Source organism: Salvelinus alpinus, chromosome 15 (genome assembly GCF_045679555.1).
Source record: "Salvelinus alpinus chromosome 15, SLU_Salpinus.1, whole genome shotgun sequence".
Taxonomy (NCBI): Eukaryota; Metazoa; Chordata; class Actinopteri; order Salmoniformes; family Salmonidae; genus Salvelinus; species Salvelinus alpinus.
Window position 1 is genome coordinate 36,352,518 of NC_092100.1, and position 20,548 is coordinate 36,373,065.

The 20,548-nt window shown below is 41.8% G+C and overlaps 1 protein-coding gene across 18 annotated transcripts in view; it reads left to right on the plus strand.

Annotated features, from left to right (window-relative positions):
* Positions 1–9,298: 9,298 nt before the first annotated feature.
* LOC139539999 (C2 domain-containing protein 5-like) overlaps positions 9,299–20,548 on the plus strand; it is a 63,374-nt gene continuing 52,124 nt past the window's right edge. For 15 of the 18 annotated variants that reach the window (XM_071343486.1, XM_071343485.1, XM_071343478.1 and 12 more), the window contains exons 1-2: positions 9,300–9,591; positions 20,370–20,478. In XM_071343486.1, the coding sequence (XP_071199587.1) occupies positions 20,389–20,478 (90 nt within the window). In that variant the 5' untranslated portion in view covers positions 9,300–9,591; positions 20,370–20,388. Of the gene's footprint in view, positions 9,592–20,369; positions 20,479–20,548 lie in introns of all 18 variants that reach the window. The other 3 variants (XM_071343482.1, XM_071343484.1, XM_071343473.1) reach the window with 2 other exon arrangements.

Here is a 20,548-nt window from a genome sequence, read left to right on the forward strand (position 1 = left end):
GCTGCAGCTGTACACAGCCCATCTGTAAATAGCCCATCCAACCAACTACCTACCTCATCCCCATATTTGTTTTTGTTTTTCTGCTCTTTTGCACACCAATATTTCTACTTGCACATCCTCATCTGCACATATATCACTCCAGTGTAAATTGCTAAATTGTAATTACTTCGCCACTATTGGCCTATTTATTGCCTTACCTCCTTACTTCATTTGCACTTCATTTGTGTTATTGACTGTACTTTTGTTTATCCCATGTGTAACTGTGTTGTTTGTCGCACTGCTTTGCTTTATCGTGGCCAGGTCGCAGTTGCAAATGAGAACTTACTCTCAACTGGCCTACCTGGTTAAATAAAGGTGAAATAAAATAAGTAAAATAAAATAAATATTGGCATGGTCTGCCGGCCCTCGACTTCATCTTGGTCCTAACAACACCGTGCCAATATATCCTCCAAACACCAGCTTCTCGGTCATTATCACTTAAATATCACAAACCCCAAGGTGCCTTATTGCTATTATAAACGGGTTACCAACGTAATTTGAGCAGTTAAAAGAAAAGTTTTGTCATATCTGTGGTAGCTGTGGTATATCAGCCAATCAGCATTCAGGGCTCAAACCACCCAGTTTATAATAAATAATATGTATGAAATTTGTTTTGATATAGAAAGGACCATTATCATGCACCTGTCTCGAAACAGGAACAGGGGGAAAAAATACATGCAATCTATGCACTTAAATAATGAATGGAGGATACTATTCCAGTGGTTAATTTCCATTCCATCCTGTTGTAAAGAGAAGCAATGTGCTTAATATTAGGAAAGTTGAGAAATAAATATAGTAGGCCTAGCATATAGAAAGCTGATGGGATCCTCCTCTTTTTAATAGAGGCCATCACTCTGTTTTCTCACGCAATTACATAGCCTATAGAAATGTTGTGCAACATGAGCTCATGGGCTCTCATTTTTGATGTCAGAGTGATGAGGGACAATAGAGTGCTGAGTACCAGGCAGTTAGCAAGTTTGGTAGGCTACTAATAACCATCAGCAGCATCAGAGCTTGGAGAAGCCTAATTACTGTGACTAAATGGTGAAGTGGAATTTCACTGCCATCATGACTCGTGACCTGGTGTGGCGGTAATACGGTCACCGTAACAGCCCTAGAAAGGTTTAATGTTTTGTACATTCAGTGTAGGTTAGTATTGAACCTATTGGTTATTAACCCAAAAATCACCAAGACTGCTCCTCCCTCCTCCCTCTCAAGATGTAGTAGTGTTTGAGGACATCATGGGTAGCAATTTTGCAGAGGACAGCAGGTCTTAACCTAAAAACACGCAACAACTCTTAAGATTAAAGCTAGAATCCTTAGTTGCTACATCCGTGTTTGAATTTATGGATTAATGATGTAAACCCATTGATTATTAAAGATTATACCTTATAAATGCCTCTTGAGCTTAGTTCAACTTTTGTATATATAGTGTACGTTAAAGCCTGGAATTTCAAATGAAGACTGACATACATTAGACGTTTGTTAATGTTAACGTGCGAATCATTTCGTCTCAGAAATATCTCCACCCAACCGTACCGCAAGACAGCAGAGGTAAATGGCTTACAGTAACTTCATATATTCAAAAACATTGAAGCATTCAAATCAAAACAATAGACCTTATTTTGTGGCATCAACTTTCAAATGAAGCGTCACATACGTTAAACGTCTGTTAACAGACATCTCTCCACCGAACCGACCACAACAGTCCCAGTCAATCCACTCGTCTCGCAGTCTCTCCAACCAGAAGAGGATGACCTGGCCTCTGTGACAGTAAATAAACACTGAAGCATAAAACTTGAGTAAAAATATAATGTTCCTTGTTAGATTAAAGCTAGAATCCTTAATAGAAACAATAACAAAATCGTCGCCCCGCCTCTGTTGTGGTAAAAAGCTGAGGGATGGGCCTGGAGAAATGTAACCCCTCTCAGATTAATAGACAGAGCTATGGATGCAAGGACTGACCATCTATGATATCAAAATGATTGTTTTAACCATGTTATGAAACTATACAGTGTTTGTTTACATTTACAATGTTTAAAAAATTTGAGAAAAACAAGCTTATATTTTGGGTTCTCATGGAGTGTGACAGTTGAACTAAGCTCATGAGGCATTTATAAGTTATATTCTTCAAGAATCAATGGATATATATACAGTTGAAGTCGGAAGTTTACATACACCTCAGCCAAGTACATTTAAACTCAGTTTTTCACAATTGCTGACATTTAATCCTAGTAAAGATTCCCTGTCTTAGGTCAGTTAGGATCACCACTTTATTTTAAGAATGTGAAATGTCAGAATAATAGTGGAGAAAATTATTTATTTCAGCTTTTATTTCTTTCATCACATTCCCAGTGGGTCAGAAGTTTACATACACTCAATTAGTATTTGGTAGCATTGCCTTTAACTTGTTTAACTTGGGTCAAACGTTTCAGGTAGCCTTCCACAAGCTTCCCACAATAAGTTGGGTGAATTTTGGCCCATTCCTCTTGACAGAGTTGGTGTAACGGAGTCAGGTTTGTAGGCCTCCTTCCTTTCACATGCTTTTTCAGTCCTGCCCACAAATTTTCTATAGGATTGAGGTCAGGGCTTTGTGATGGACACTCCAATACCTTGACTTTGTTGTCCTTAAGCCATTTTGCCACAACTTTGGAAGTATGCTTGGGGTCATTGTCCATTTGGAAGACCCATTTGCGACCAAGCTTTAACTTCCTGACTGATGTCTTGAGATGTTGCTTCAATATATCCACATAATTTTCCTGCCTCATGATGCCATCTATTTTGTGAAGTGCACCAGTCCCTCCTGCAGCAAAGCACCCCCACAACATGATGCTGCCACACCCGTCCTTCACGGTTGGGATGGTGTTCTTCGGCTTGCAAGCCTCCCCCTTTTTCCTCCAAACATAACGATGGTCATTATGGCCAACAGTTCTAGTTTTGTTTCATCAGACCAGAGGACATTTCTCCAAAAAGTACGATCTTTGTCCCCATGTGCAGTTGCAAACCGTAGTCTGGCTTTTTTTATGGCGGTTTTGGAGCAGTGGCCTCTTCCTTGCTGATTGGCCTTTCAGGTTCTGTCGATATAGGACTCGTTTTACTGTGGATATAGGTACTTTTGTATCCGTTTCCTCCAGCATCTTCACAAGGTCCTTTGCTGTTGTTCTGGGATTGATTTGCACTTTTCGCACCAAAGTACGTTCATCTCTAGGAGACAGAACGCGTCTCCTTCCTGAGCGGTATGACAGCTGCGTGGTCCCATGGTGTTATACTTGCGTACTATTGTTTGTATAAATGAACGTGGTACCTTCAGGCGTTTGGAAATTGCTCCCAAGGATGAACCAGTCTTGTGGAGGTCTACAAATGTTTTTCTGAGGTCTTGGCTGATTTCTTTAGAAAAGAGGCACTGAGTTTGAAGGTAGTCCTTGAAATATATCCACAGTTACACCTCCAATTGACTCAAATTATGTCAATTAGCCTATCAGAAGCTTCTAAAGCCATGACAGAATTTTCTGGAATTTTCCAAGGTACAGTCAACTTAGTGTATGTAAACTTCTGACCCACTGGAATTGTGATACAGTGAATAATAAGTGAAATTATCTGTCTGTAAACAATTGTTGGAAAAATGACTTGTGTCATGCACAAAGTAGATGTCCTAACCGACTTGTCCTAAAACTATAGTTTGTTAACAAGAAATTTGTGGAGTGGTTGAAAAACGAGGTTTAATGACCTAAGTGTATGTAAACTTCCAACTTCAACTGTAAATGCAAATGTTATTACATTATTAGCAGCTATTACATTATTGGCATTTATTGCATTATCAGTTGCTACAGGGACCAATGGCGTGGGTGAAGTAGAATGTGTTGCAGAATATATAGACCTCAGTTCCCCATGAAATAACACCATTATATACAGTACACTGAACAAAAATATAAACGCAACATGCAAAGTGTTGCTCCCATGTTTCATGAGCTGAAATAAAAGATCCCAGAAATGTTCCATACGCACAAAAAGCTTATTTCTCTCAAATTTTGTGGTAAATGTGTTTACATCCCTGTTAGTGAGAATTTCTCCTTTGCCAAGATAATCAATCCACCTGACAGGTGTGGCATATCATGAAGCTGACTAAACGGCATGATCATTACACAGGTGCACCTTCTGCTGGGAACAATAAAAGGCCACTCTAAAATGTGCAGTTTTATCACACAACACAATGCCACAGATGTCGCAAGTTTTGAGGGAACGTGCAATAGGCATGCTGAATGCAGGAATGTGCACCAGAATGAATGTTCATTTCTCTACCATAAGTCGCCTCCAACGTCATTTTAGAGAATTTGGCAGTACTTCCAACCGGCCTCATAACCGCAGACCGCGTGTAACCACGCCAGCCCAGGACCTCCACATCCAGCTTCTTTACCTGTGGGATCATCTGAGATCAGCCACCAGGACAGGTGATGAAATTGTGGGTTTGCACAACCAAAGAATTTCTGAACAAGCTGTCAAAAAACGTCTCAGGGAAGCTCATCTGTGTGCTCGTAGTCCTCACCAGGGTCTTGACCTGAGTACAGTTTTGCGTCGTAAACGACTTCAGTGGGCAAATACTCACATTCAATGGCCACTGGCATGCTGGAGAAGTGTGCTTTTCATAGATGAATCCTGGTTTCAACTGTATTGAGCAGATGGCACACAGCGTGTATGGCATCGAACACAATTGCATTTGATCTATGGCAATTTCAATGCACAGAGATACTGTGACGAGGTCCTGAGGCCCATTGTCGTGCCATTTATCCACCACCATCACCTTATGTTTCAGCATGATAATTCAAGGCATCATGTTGCAAGAATCTGTACACAATTCCTGGAAGCTGAAAATGTCCCAGTTCTTCCATGGCCTGCATACTCACCAGATATGTCACATGTACGACAGCTTGTTCCAGTTCATGCCAATATCCAGCAACTTTGCACAGCCTTTGAAGAGGAGTGGGACAACAATCCACAGGCCACAATCAACAGCCTGATCAATTCAATGTGAAGATGTGTCGCGTGGCATGCGGAAAATGGTGGTCACACCAGATACTGACTGCTTTTCTGATCCATGCCCCTACCATTTTTTAAGGGTATCTCTGACCAACAGATACATAGCTGTATTCCCAGTCATGTAAAATCCATAGATGCGGGCTTAATGAATTTATTTTAATTGACTGATTTCCTTATATGAACTGTAACTCAGTAAAATCTTTGAAATTGGTGCATGTTAAAATTATATTTTTGTTCAGTGTAGATTTTACAGACCCTAGTGCCCTCAAACTCCACTCTGGTCTTCGAAGCCAGTTCCACTGTGTTTTTTCATTGTTCACCTCTAATCAGGGACTGATTTAGATCTGGAACACCAGGCGTGTGCACAATGGCAGATTTACCATTTAGGCAGAAGATAATTTTTGTTTGTTAAATATAAATATAATATTACATATATGCAGTGCCTTTGGAAAGTATTCAGACCCCTTGTCTTTTCCCACATTTTTGTTAGGTTACAGCCATATTCTGAAATGGATTAAATATTTTTTTCCCTCATCAATCTACACCCCATAATAACAAAGCAAAAACTGAAATATTACATTTACATAAGTATTCAGACCCTTTACTAAGTACTTTGTTGAAGCACCTTTGGCAGCGATTACAGCCTTGAGTTTTCTTGGGTATGACACTACAAGCTTGTCACACCTGTATTTGGGGAGTTTCTCCCATTCTTTTCTGCAGATCCTCTCAAGCTTTGTCACGTTGGATAGGGTGTGTTGCTGCACAGCTATTTTCAGGTCTCTCCAAAGATGTTCGATCGGTTTAAAATCCGGGCTCTGGCTGGGCCACTCAAGGACATTCAGAGATTTGTCCCGAAGCCACTCCTGCATTGTCCTGTTGGAAGGTGAACCGTCGCCCCAGTATGAGGTCCTGAGCGCTCTGTATACGGTTTTCATCAACGATCTCTGTGTACTTTGCGCCGTTAATCTTTGCCTCAATCCTACTATTCTCCCAGTCCCTGCCGCTGAAAGATATCCCCAAAGCATGATACTGCCACCATCATGCTTCACCGTAGGGATGGTGCTCGGTTTCCTCCAGATGTGACGCTTAGCAATAGGCCAGAGTGCAATCTTGGTTTCATCAGACCAGAGAATCTTATTTCTCATGGTCTGGCAAACTCTAAGGGGTCTGTCATGTGCCTTTTACAGAGGAGTGGCTTCCGTCTGGCCACTCTACCATAAAGGCCTGATTGGTGGAGTGCTGTAGAGATGGTTGTCCTTCTGGAAGGTTCTCCCATATTCACAGAGGAACTCTAGAGCTCTGTCAGAGTGACCATCGTGTTCTTGGTCACCTCTTTGACCAAGACCCTTTTCCCCCGATTGCTCAGTTTGGCCGGGCAGCCAGCTCTAGGAAGAGTCTTCGTGGTTCCAATCTTCTTCCATTTAAGAATGTTGGAAGCCACTGTGTTCTTGGGAACCTTAAATGCTACAGACATTTTTTGGTACCCTTCCCAGATCTGTCCCTCGACACAATCCTGTCTCGGCGCTCTACGGACAATTCCTTCAACCTCATGGCTTGGTTTTTGCTCTGACATGCACTGTCAACTGTGGGACCTTATATAGACAGGTGTGTGCCTTTCCAAATCAGGTCCAATCAATTGAATTTCCCACAGGTGGACTCCAATCAAGTTGTAGAAACATCTCAAGGATGATCAATGGAAAAAGGATGCACCTTTGCTCAATTTCAAGTCTCATAGCAAAGGGTTGGAATAATTACGTAAATAAGGTATTTCTGTTTTTTATTTTTAATACATTTCCTAAAATTTCAAAAAACTGTTTTCACTTCGTCATTATGGCGTGTTATGTGTAGATTTCTGAGGATTTATTTTATTTGATCAATTTTAGAATAAGGCTGTAACGTAACAAAATGTGGAAAAAGTGAAGGGCTCTGAATACTTTCCGAAGCCACTGTATACATACAGTACCAGTCAAAAGTTTGGAGACACCTACTCATTCAAGGATTTCTTATTTTATTTTATATTTTCTACATTGTAGAATGTGGCTTGGCTCACAGTGAAGACATCAAAACTATGAAATAACACACATGGAATCGTGTAGTAACCAAAAAAGTGTCAAACAAATCAAAATATATTTAATATTTTAGATTCTTCAAAGTAGCCACCCTTTTCCTTGATGACAGTTTTGCACACTCTTGGCATTCTCTCAACCAGCTTCATGAGGAATGCTTTTCCAACAGTTTTGAAGGAGTTCCCACATACACTGAGCAAACGGGTGAATGTGGAGGCCAGGTCATCTGATGCAGCACTCCATCACTCTCCTTCTTGGTCAAATAGCGCTTACACAACCTGGAGGTGTGTTTTGGGTCATTGTCCTGTTGAAAAACATATGATAGTCCCACTAAGCGCATACCAGATGGGATGGCGTATCGCTGCAGAATGCTGTGGTAGCCATGCTGGTTAAGTGTGCCTTTAATTCTAAATAAATCACTGACAGTGTCACCAGCAAAGCACCCGTACACCATCACACCTCCTCCTCCATGCTTCACGGTGGGAACCACACTTGTGGAGATCATCCATCCACCTACTCTGCATCTCACAAAGACACGGCGGTTGGAGCCAAAAATCTCAAATTCGGACTCTACAGATCAAAGGACAGATTTCCACCGGTCTAATGTCCATTGCTCGTGTTTCTTGGCTCAAGCAAGTCTCTTCTTCTAATAGGTGTCCTTTAGTAGTGGTTTCTTTGCAGCAATTCCACCATGAAGGCCTGATTCACACAGTCTCCTCTGAGCAATGGACATTAGACCTGTGGAAATATGTCCTTTGGTCTGTCTGCTGTGTCTTTGTGAGATGCAGAGTAGGTGAACGGATAATCTCCACATGTGTGGTTCACACCGTGAAGCATGGAGGAGGAGGTGTGATGCTGTGGGTGTGCTTTGCTGGTGATTTATTTAGAATATCTGCGTCTCAATCCACTGCATCCGCCGATGTCGGCCTTCTGCATCTGCGATGGAAGCAATGTATGTCAAACCTGGAGACATCTCGAAAATCGGCCTGGTCATGAAAACGTCCGTAGCATCTCCTCTATGGAAAAATGTTGTCTACGACCCCAACGTGTGTCACGGAACTCGTCTGAAGGTAACCCGGTACCGGGCTGAAAAATGTATGGAACTGAATAGGGCATTTCTATGTCAAAGGTATACAGGTAGTTCCATGGTAAAACCTTTTTTTTCTGAGCTTTCTTATACTTCTCAGATATAGGACAGACATTTCAAGACATACTTCCTTTTGATAAAAAAATGTACTCTCAGTTTTTCCGTGTATGAAACAGTTATTCAATGCATTTCTATGGGCCAATAGGCCCAAGGCCAAATTCAATGTTGCATCAAATCATTTAAAATAAATATATATTGATTTTATACCTACCAGGGGTCCTCAAATTCAAAATCAAAAAGCTACATTTTTCTTGGTATGACCATCTTAAAACAATTCCATATGTTAGGTTAGTAGTAGTCTCGCGTTGGCATACCTCCAAAGTCACATCGCTGTCACTCCTCTCTTGAATGGCAAAACCAGTTTGAATGGTCCGCTGGCTCCCAGCAGCAAGATTTTGATTGCATGGTGCAGGAGCAGATGCGGTCAAAGTAGTGGAATGGGGGAGTGGGTTTTAGGTTATTTGGAAGTTGGAGTGTAAGGTTAGTTGGAAGTTTTTTTCTATTAATTTTTTTCTCACCTTTTCCCATTTTGTGTCACAAAGTATAATCGATATATATAATAGTCAAATTGGGGGGGTTAAATTCCAAAGAAGAAGAAGAATGATGTCTGTTGTTGCTATGTCCATCACTGTTTTCAGACCAGGAAGGACACATGTTACCATATGCTAGTTTTCAACATTGCAGAAAAAAAACGTAATTCTGTTTTGTCAGAAGTGTGCTCTACAGACAAAATCGATGGGTTTTAATCTACGATTTCCCTGCCATCCTCAACATAGATTAAAATAATCCTCAAGCACTGTTGCAGACTGGCCTCTGATTGGGGCCTCCAAATCACTAAGTGCGCCCCTGTGTGTACAAATAATTATCAGGTAGAACAGCTAACCAGTAGGCTCCGGACCTCGAGGGTAAGAGTTGAATACCCCTGCCCTAGTGAGTAATCCCAACCCCACTTTTACTTTGGCACCTAGAATAGTGGACTTTTATTGTGAAAAATTCCGAAACGCCGTGCCCCGGAACTACTTTTTTGTGTTAATGACGAGACGCTAGCATTTTCCATTCGTACAGTCCGGACGCTAACAGCAATGTGTATTTTTTTTATTAGCTTAGCTAATTATTATTTTAACATAAGTAACCCAGTTGTAGCAGTGAATGGCCATATAGCGTCGAATAGTGAATATTAGCCACATCTACCCGGTCTTTGAGAGGATAACCTTCCCGTCATGTTTGGGAGAGAGGCGGAGGTCAGGCGCGCGGGCTGTCAACAATGTCCAGCTGAAAAAACGCTACTGGGTCCCCAACTTTCTCGTAAGTCATAGTCCTGGTAACGACACTCAATGACGTCTAATAACATAGATAGCCAACTTGCTTAATATGTTAGCTACCTATGCTGTTTGTAACAGATGTCAATTTTGTGGGGCGACCCAGTCGCACAGACATAGCTATCTACGCATGTCACTGTCAACTGCAATGCCGTAATGCTAGCTAACTTGTAGCTAGCTACTGGTAGGCTGGACACATGAACATGTGTGCGTTCTTTTCTGATAAAAACTAGTTCATTGCATCCACCATGGAGCCCAGTTTCATAATATTACCATATGTCCCAGCTGCTTGCCATAGTTTGAAGTAATCATTAAAAAACAGGCATTATGTAGGGTATTTTTCACCCTATTTAGGGCATTGAGTTAATAAAGCCGCATACAAACATGGTCTCTTTTTTGCTTTCTTGAGTCAGGCAGCTCCAAAATGCAGGTAATTTCTGTTGGGGAGCCAGTGGAAGATACAGAGCGAAGGGGTTGGTAATGTTCTCTAGTTGCTCCTTGATTGGCTCAGAGTTCTGTCACTCAATGGGGACACTACTTCACTGCCAAATCTCAGGGTAGAGCTCGAAAATTCAAGTCCCTTGGGTGCTGCCATAGAGTTGTATTAGAAGTGCCCATCCAAGAAGGCTCAAGGTCATTGGCCACAGATAAAATTACTTCAAATCACGTTATATCTACAGTAGCTTTGATTAGACTGGTCTGAGGCACTGCATCTCAGTGCAAGAGGCGTCACTACAGTTCCTGGTTCGAATCCAGGCTGTATCACATCCGGCCGTGATTGGGAGTCCCATAGGGCAGCGCACAGTTGGCCCAGCGTCGTCTGGGTTTGGCCGGGGTAGACTGTCATTGTAAATAAGAATTTGTTCTTAACTGACTTGCCTTGTTAAATAAAGGTTACACACACCACACTGACCCAAAAGTAATTTTGTTGGCAGTTACGTATGTCCTCATTACCAGTAAAACATAATCAAAACCTATTTATTTCACTTACTTGCTGTTTCGTTGTTCATTTGTTTAGAAGTTTCATTCTCATCCAGGATTTCTATGGAACGCTGTTTGGGTCTTTGCATGTCAAAAAAGATACATGTCAAATAACACTATTTGACCAATCAGGACCTGAATATGACTTCACGTCACATAATAATTTAACACGTTCATCATTTTTTTACGTAGTTATTACACATTGATTACACTCACTCGTATTTCATATGTCACAACGATTCATCGGTACGTATGCAATGATGCTGGTGAAGTTGTCTCGCACACCTACAGTGCTGGTTATAATAAAAGCTAGCTAGCTCATGGATGCAAACAATGTTCTTCCCCAAAAACATAGCAAAACGACCTCTGTTTCAGTAGCTAGCTATAGTTAGCTAGCTAACTATATAGCTATGTGTCATCATCTAAAATAACCCTAATTTATAAGACGGTTCTTATTTGATTAATGGTGGTCGAACACATTTATGTGAAGCTAGCCACAATAAGGATTAGTCACAATAGTGGACTATGTGGTTAGCCTTCAAAATAAAGTATGTCTTTGACAGTGATGTAAATGAATATTTAAAGTAGAATTATGCCATAATTGAATGGATCATGCTAAACGAGGTTGGAATGTTGTTTATATAAAATCAACAAAAGACAATAATGAGATAATTTGACAAATCTGTTGAAATCAGTCTGGATGTATTATACTTTAAAATTGCGTTGGGGGCATACTTATTTCACTGTACAGCCTTGCCTATGGATTGTGGATCAATGACATGGGGTATCAGTCTACTCAGTGACACCCAGAGAACATTAGCATCGTAGCTCTTATTGCGGGACTCTGAAACAACTGTGAATTGAGCCACCTTTATTGTCAAACTATGTGTATTGAACACTATTCCTGAGGAAAAACAATACTGCGTGGATGTTTTGGAGTCTGGTAACTCTGAGGAGGACGTTGGGAAAAAATTGCTTGGGTATTGAGTAGACCCATTTCATTGATCCCCAATCCTTAGGTAAAGCTGTACAGTGCAATATGAATCTCAATACACACACTAGGCTGACTGGGGAGGGGATTTCACACAGTCACAGTCTGGCGATAAGAGCTACAACGCTAATATTTGTGTGAACCTTCACAGTTGTGTTCTGTTAGTGTTACCGAGTAGACTGATACCCCATTCCATTGCTTCACAGTCCAACCTTGTTTAACATGATCTAGTCTAAATATGGCATGATTCCACCAATTGTAACCTTCTGCATCACTTTCAAAGAGGCACTTTTGTTTTGAAGTCCAACCTGCAAATTCCAGTATTGTGCCTAATCCTTATTGTGGCTAGCTTCACAACACATAACCCGTTCCGGTCTAGCCTCACTAGCCAGATGAAGCTAGCAGGCTGCTTATAATGTCAGCTTTGGGCAACAGAGTTACGTAGCTGGCTAGCTATTTATTTTCATGAACTGAAGTTCAATTTCAATAGGCAAACAACAAGTGGTTACCTAGCTAATACTTACTCACAAGGATTCCTAAATCATTGCTAAGAATAATGAAAATTACTGCAGTTTCTACTGGTCATTGTTTTCAGGCTGGTTGTACTGGTGCTAGCTAGGTACCAAGCTAAAGCTAGCTAGCTACCCCAGAAGTTGCGGTCAAACAAATAATGCTTTATTACCAACACGGTATTGTAAACACATCGTTCGTGGCCGGTGTTTGCTTGTTTGCAGACATGTTGTACAACTTTGACAGTGCTACTGATAGTAGTGGTGGCGCTTGGCTTGCACGTACAAATTCAGAACACACAACATTCTTTAATAGAACTGTGTTATTTGACGTTTCAAGTTAAAAGCTTATTTAATGCTTCAAATAGTGTTATTTGACGTGCATCTTTTTTGACACACAAAGACCCAAACGGCGTTCCATAGTATGTTGTGAAGCTAATAGCAGTGACGCTATTACTGTGTAACTCCTGTAGGGCAACATCTTAAAAATAGCTCACTTGGTAGTGTGTACCGGTGCTCGACCAGTTACGAAAGCCCACATCACCCACAGAGATTGGTTTATTGTCAAGGGCAATGAATTCCATTTTCTTAGAGTTAATGGATTTTGCCTTTGAGTTGTCTCGCTGAAATTTCCTTACTCTTTCAAATGACTGCTCGACTTGTTGACTGCTCGATCCACACAGCAGACATTATGGGCTAGGTTAGGAATGCTGTGTTGCACGTGTTGATGATTCGTTACTAGAGAAATGAGACCAAGTCAAGACGCTGGACAGGGTGGATCGGTATATAGTAAAGACCGTTTATTTGGAGGTAAAGATATCTGAGCAAAGCGTGCACGGGCTCGTTCATTTAGCTCAGAAGGAACTAGCAGAAGCGAGTCCCGAAACATATTGTGCAGTACATTTTATACAGTGAATGACGTAGGTAGATTCTGGTATTTCGTGCTCCTGACTGGTCGTTGTAAGTGGAGGCCCGTCCCCTCCACGCTGGTATCAATGCCTCATTGGTTCTTGGCACTGTTCTTTGTTCTTGGAAACCCAGCCTGAAACAAGGGTGTGTGTGTGTGTGTGTGCATGTGCGTGTGCGTGCTCGTATAATGGCATGCCTCCCTTATCAGTGGTAATAAAAGGTCTGAGTCAGCCATCCTCCCCTGCGTGGGGGAGTGAGGTTTGTATCTGTTACGGGCAGATGGTGTTTAACTGTGGGGTGTAGCAAGATATTTGCAACAAAGTCTGCTTTAATAAGGAAGGCATTATAACAGTATTATAGCTATGTGTTAAGGTCAATGAAGACAGCATTTCTTACACACGTGTAGCGCAAAATTTTACGTGGCGTCATTACGTCATGTACCTACGTTGTATATGTATGCATGTCAGCGTTGACATCGGTTTTGCACATCGGCGTTACACTAGACATCGGGCCGATACCGATGTTGGCATTTATTGCTAATATTGTCCGTTTCCGATATGTTCACCAATTATATCGTGCATCCCTAGAACAAATTCTTATTTCCAATGACGGCCTAACCCGGACGACGCTGGACCAATTGTGCGCCATCCTATGGGACTCCCGATCACGGCCGGTTGTGATACAGCCTGGGATCACTAGCCTGCTATTCAGTGGAGTGGCTGTGTGGTCCCAATTCTGGGTTTAAGGGTCTCTTTTCCAAGCTTAAAATGATTAACATTCAACATTGGCCATGCTGTCAATCCAGCATGATTTCTGTCGCGCTCAAAATAACTAACTCGGAACTGGGATCTTTTATGTCAGCTTATGAAACATAGGACCAACACTTTACATGTTGTTTTATATTTTTGTTCAGTATAAATAAAGCCTAATATTGCGTAAGCTGTTTTTAGCATATGAGTGCTGAAGGTGCCACGCCGCCGGGCACAGCGCGCGAGCGAATTAATATTTTTGCAGGAATTTCCTAGCGAATGATTTTGCCGAAGATTGTTTCTCCGCCGGTGCTCTGCACCGCTGATATTGCCTGGGGGTTGTTAGGCATGCAACATTACTTGTAGATCAATATGTCAACCGTTACATGCTTAGTTCGATACTGAAGGAGAGGACACATCAGTTGTCACTTAAGATTAGGTATTTTCGGAAGGTAGAAGGAAAGTAATATGAGCAAAACGTTAATATGAGCAAAACAATTCATAACGTTTGAACCTGTTGATGCATGCTTCATTTAGATAGATTTTGGGCTCTGTGGACCGATGCAGTCACTTAAACATTTTAATCAGGGACCGATGTGTATAGGTGAATCGTTACATCTCTAGCGTATACCAAGCTTTTTATTTTCAAAGTATTTTACCTTTAATTCAGCTCGTTGCGACCCTGCAGAAATAACTTTAAAGACGACGACGACCACAAAATATAAAGTTCTCAAAAGTTGTTACGTGAAATCTGTACTGCTGTCAACAGAGCTTGGTGCCTATTATCGGATGTATTAGCTTACGGAATCTAAACCTTTGGATATTATCTTAATGATATGTTAGACATAGACCCCACTGAACAATTCACAACATTAATAATCATTTTTGTCTTGGTAAAATGTTTTATAACATAAGGAAGTGATATGTCATCACCAAAGCGCCTTTTCACCCATTCTGAGCGGAGTGGGTGGACACCCTACTTATCGGTCTTAAAGGGTGGGTAGCATAAACTTAACTACATGTAACATATAGATTTGCATTAGTATACAAGTCAAAAGTCCCAATGCAAAGTTACAAATGAAATAAAATGTTATGTCAATGTAAATAGCCTGGTGGCCATTTGATTAATTGTTCAGCAGTCTTATGGCTTGGAGGTAGAAGCTGTTAAGGAGTCTTTTGGTCTTGGACTTGGCGCTCCGGTACCGCTTGCCATGCGGAGGCAGAGAGAAAATGGTCTATGACTTGGGCGACTGGAGTCTCTGACAATTTTATGGGCTTTCCTCTGACACCACCTATTATGTAGGTCCTGGATGGCAGGAAGCTTGGCCCCAGTGATGTATTGGGCCGTATGCACTACCCTCGGTAGCGCCTTATGGTCAGATGCCGAGCAGTTGCCATACCAGGCGGTGATGCGGTCAGGATGCTGTTGATGGTGCAGCTGTAGACATTTTTTGAAGATCTGGGGGACTCATGCCAAATCTTTTCAGTCTCCTGAGGGGCAAAATGTTTTGTCTTGGTGTGTTTGGACCATGATAATTCGTTGGTGATGTGGACACCAAGGAACTTAACTCTCGACCCGCTCCACTACAGCGACGGCGATGTTAATGGGGGCTTGTTCGGCCCGCCTTTTCCTGTACTCCACGATCAGCTCCTTTGTCTTGCTCACACTGAGGGAGAGGTTGGTGATCAGTGATCAGGCCTACCACTGTTGTGTCTAGAGGTCGATCGATTAATCGGCATGGCCGATTTAATTAAGGGCCGATTTCAAGTTTTCATAACAATCGGTAATCGGCATTTTTGGGCGCCGATTACATTGCAATCCATGAGGAGACTGCGTGGCAGGCTGACCACCTGTTACGCGAGTGCAGCAAGTAGCCTAGGTAAGTTGCTGGCTAGCATTAAACTTATCTTATAAAAAAACTATCTTAACATAATCACTAGTTAACTACACATGGTTTATGATAATACTAGTTTAACTAGCTTGTCCTGCGTTGCATATAATCAATGCAGTTCCTGTTAATTTATCATCGAATCACAGCCTACTTCATCTTCGCGAACAAAAGCGCATTTGCGGAGAAAGCACAATCGTTGCACCAATGTACCTAACCATAAACATAAATGCCTTTCTTAAAATCAATACACAAGTATGTATTTTTAAACCTGCATATTAGGTTAAAAAAAGTTAATGTTAGCAGGCAATATTAACCAGAGAAATTGTCAGTTCTCTTGCGTTCAGTGCAAGCAGAGTCAGGGTATATGCAGCGCTTTGGGCCGCCTGGCTCGTTGCGATCTGTGTGAAGACCATTTCTTCCTAACAAAGACCGTAATTAATTTGCCTGAATTTTACATAATTATGACATAACATTGAAGGTTGTGCAATGTAACAGCAATATTTAGACTTAGGGTTGCCACCCGTTCAATAAAATATGGAACGGTTCCGTATTTCACTGAAAGAATAAACGTTTTGTTTTTGAAATTATAGTTTCCGTTTTTTACCATAGTAATGACCTAAGGCTCGTATTTCTGTGTGTTTATTATAATTAAGTCTATGATTTGATATTTGAGAGAGCAGTCTGACTGAGCGGTGATAGGCAGGAGCAGGCTCGTAAGCATTCATTCAAACAGCACTTTCCTGCGTTTGCCAGCAAATCTTCGCAATGCTTGAAGCACAGCGCTGTTTATGACTTCAAGCCTATCAACTCCCGAGATTAGGCTGGCAATACTATAGTGCCTATAAGAACATCCAATAGTCAAAGGTATATGAAATACAAATGGTATAGAGAGATATAGTCGACGTGTCATAATAACTACAACCTAAAACTTCTTAACTGGGAATATTGAAGACTCATGTTAAAAGGAACCACCAGCTTTCATATGTTCTGAGCGAGGAACTTAAACGTTAGCTGTTTTACATGGCACATATTGCTCTTTTACTTTCTTCTCCAACACTGTGGTTTTGCATTATTTAAACCAAATTGAACATGTTTCATTATTTATTTGAGACTAAATTGATTTTATTTCTGTATTCTATTAAGTTAAAATAAGTGTTCATTCAGTATTGTTGTAATTGTCATTATTATAAAAAAAAAAAATATATATATACAGTGGGGAAAACAAGTATTTGATACACTGACAATTTTGCAGGTTTTCCTACTTACAAAGCATGTAGAGGTCTGTAATTTTTATCATAGGTACACTTCAACTGTGAGAGAAGGAATCTAAAACAAAAATCCAGAAAATCACATTGTATGATTTTTAAGTAATTAATTTGCATTTTATTGCATGACATAAGTATTTGATACATCAGAAAAGCAGAACTGAATATTTGGTACAGAAACCTTAGTTTGCAATTACAGAGATCATACGTTTCCTGTAGTTCTTGACCAGGTTTGCACACACTGCAGCAGGGATTTTGGCCCACTCCTCCATACAGACCTTCTCCAGATCCTTCAGGTTTCGGGGCTGTCGCTGGGCAATACGGACTTTCGGCTCCCTCCAAAGATTTTCTATTGGGTTCAGGTCTGGAGACTGGCTAGGCCACTCCAGGACCTTGAGATGCTTCTTACGGAGCCACTCCTTAGTTGCCCTGGCTGTGTGTTTCGGGTCGTTGTCATGCTGGAAGACCCAGCCACGACCCATCTTCAATGCTCTTACTGAGGGAAGGAGGTTGTTGGTCAAGATCTCGCGATACATGGCCCCATCCATCCTCCCCTCAATACGGTGCAGTCGTCCTGTCCCCTTTGCAGAAAAGCATCCCCAAAGAATGATGTTTCCACCTCCATGCTTTACGGTTGGGATGGTGTTCTTGGGGTTGTACTCATCCTTCTATTCCTCCAAACACGGCGAGTGGAGTTTAGAGCAAAAAGCTCTATTTTTGTCTCATCAGACCACATGACCTTCTCCCATTCCTCCTCTGGATCATCCAGATGGTCATTGGCAAACTTCAGACGGGCCTGGACATGCGCTGGCTTGAGCAGGGGGACCTTGCGTGCGCTGCAGGATTTTAATCCATGACGGCGTAGTGTGTTACTAATGGTTTTCTTTGAGACTGTGGTCCCAGCTCTCTTCAGGTCATTGACCAGGTCCTTCCGTGTAGTTCTGGGCTGATCCCTCACATTCCTCATGATCATTGATGCCCCACGAGGTGAGATCTTGCATGGAGCCCCAGACCGAGGGTGATTGACCGTCATCTTGAACTTCTTCCATTTTCTAATAATTGTGCCAACAGTTGTTGCCTTCTCACCAAGCTGCTTGGCTATTGTCCTGTAGCCCATCCCAGCCTTGTACAGGTCTACAATTTATCCCTGATGTCCTTACACAGCTCTCTGGTCTTGGCCATTGTGGAGAGGTTGGAGTCTGTTTGATTGAGTGTGTGGACAGGTGTCTTTTATACAGGTAACGAGTTCAAACAGGTGCAGTTAATACAGGTAATGAGTGGAGAACAGGAGGGCTTCTTAAAGAAAAACTAACAGGTCTGTGAGAGCCGGAATTCTTACTGGTTGGTAGGTGATCAAATACTTATGTCATGCAATAAAATGCAAATTAATTACTTAAAAATCATACAATGTGATTTTCTGGATTTTTGTTTTAGATTCCGTCTCTCACAGTTGAAGTGTACCTATGATAAAAATTACAGACCTCTACATGCTTTGTAAGTAGGAAAACCTGCAAAATCGGCAGTGTATCAAATACTTGTTCTCCCCACTGTATATATATAGTCCCAGGGTCCTTAGCTTAGTGATGAGCTTCCTGGGCACTATGGTGTTGAACGCTGAGCTGTAGTCAATGAACAGCATACTCCCATAGGTGTTCCTTTTGTCCAGGTGGGAAAGGGCAGTGTGGAGTGCATCATCTGTGGATCTGTTGGGTTGGAATGCGAATTGGAGTGGGTCTAGGGTATCAGGGAGGGTGCTGTTAATGTAATTCATGACCAGCCTTTCAAAGCACTTCATAGCTACCTACGTGAGTGCTACAGGGTGGTAATCATTTAGGCAGATTACCTTCACTTCCTTGGTCTGCTTGAAAGAAGTAGGTATTACAGACTCGGTCAGGGAGAGGTTGAAAATGTCAGTGAAGACACTTGCCAGTTGGTCAGCACATGCTCGGAGTATACGTCCTGGTAATCTGTCTGGCCACGTGGCTTTGTGAATGTTGACCTGTTTAAAGGTCTTGCTCACATCGGCTACCGAGAGTGTTATCACACAGTCGTCCAGAACAGCTGGTGCTCTCGTGCATGCTTCAGTGTTGCTTGCCTCGAAGCGAGCATAATAGGCATTTAGCTCGTCTGGTAGGCTCGCGTCACTGGGCAGTTCGTGGCTGGCTTTCCCTTTGTAGTCCTTAATAGTTTTCAAGCCTTGCCACATCCGACAAACGTCAGAGCTGGTGTAGTAGGATTCAATCTTAATCCTGTATTGAAGTTTTGCTTGTTTTATGGTTTGTCTGAGGGCATAGCAGGATTTCTTATAAGCGTCCGGATTGGTTGCGGATGTTGCCTGTAATCCATGGCTTCTGGTTGGGATGTGTACTTACGGTCATTGAGTGGACAACGTCATCGATGCACTTATTGATGAAGCCGATGACTGAGGTGGTATACTCATCAATGCCATTGGATGAATCCCGGGAACATATTCCAGTCTGTGCTATCAAAACAGTCCTGTAGCATAGCATCCACGTCATCTGACCACTTCCGTATTGTGAGAGTCACTGGTACTTCCTGCTTTAGTTTAAGCTTGTGAGCAGGAATCAGGAGGATAGAATTATGGTCAGATTTGCCAAATGCAGGGTGGGGGAGAGCTTTGTATGCATATCTATGTGTGGAGTAAAGGTGGTCTAGAGTTTTTTTTTTTTTTTTTTTCTCCTCTGGTTGCACATGTGACATGCTGGTAAAACTGATTTAAGTTTGCCTGCATTAAAGTCCCCAGCCACTAGGAGCGCCGCTTCTGGATGAGCATTTTCTTGTTTGCTTATGGCCTTATAGAGTTGGTTGAGTGTGGTCTTAGTGCCAGCATCGGTTTGTGGTGGTAAATAGACGGCTACGAATAATATAGATAGTGTGGTCTACACCTTATCGTAAGGTACTCTATTTCAGGTGAGCAATACCTTGAGACTTCTTTACTCCTCACTTTTCGAGTTATTCCTACTCTTTAACTGTCAGCAACCTATGTCACATGACCACGTGCCCATGTCAGTGCCAAACAGGACTGTCAGCATTCTTAGTAGCACAACTGCAGTGTGACCTTAGGTTTGTTAGCTCATTAATTAATTCATCTTTTATCATGGTCTGATGAATACAGGTAAACAGTACACGTGTTGGCATTTTAATAATGGAAGAGATGGAGACCCGTGCACTGTCGAAAAAAAGAATAAATCCAAAACTGGGACTTGAATGCAAAATAAGATGTTTATTAAAATATCATGGTGCCCATCAAATCATAGTGCATAAATGAAAGGTGTAAACACTTCTTTGACAGTGTGCGGGTCTCCATCTCTTCCAGTATTCTTATTTTGACTCCTACGCACCTGGAACAGATACTTCAGTAATAAGGATCTTAAAAGAGTGCAGACGTCCTCTTACTTAGGCATTATAATAATGAAATGATTTACCTTTTAATTCTTGCATCTGCAGGTTAAGACAAAGCTGAATCATGCCGGGGAAGCTGAAAGCTAAGATCGTGGCAGGGCGCCACTTACCTGTCATGGACAGAGCCAGCGACCTCACTGATGCCTTTGTAGAGGTGAGCATCCTGAAAAAACATCAGGTCAACGTAATCCTACAACCATTTCAACACGTACAGTATATACTGT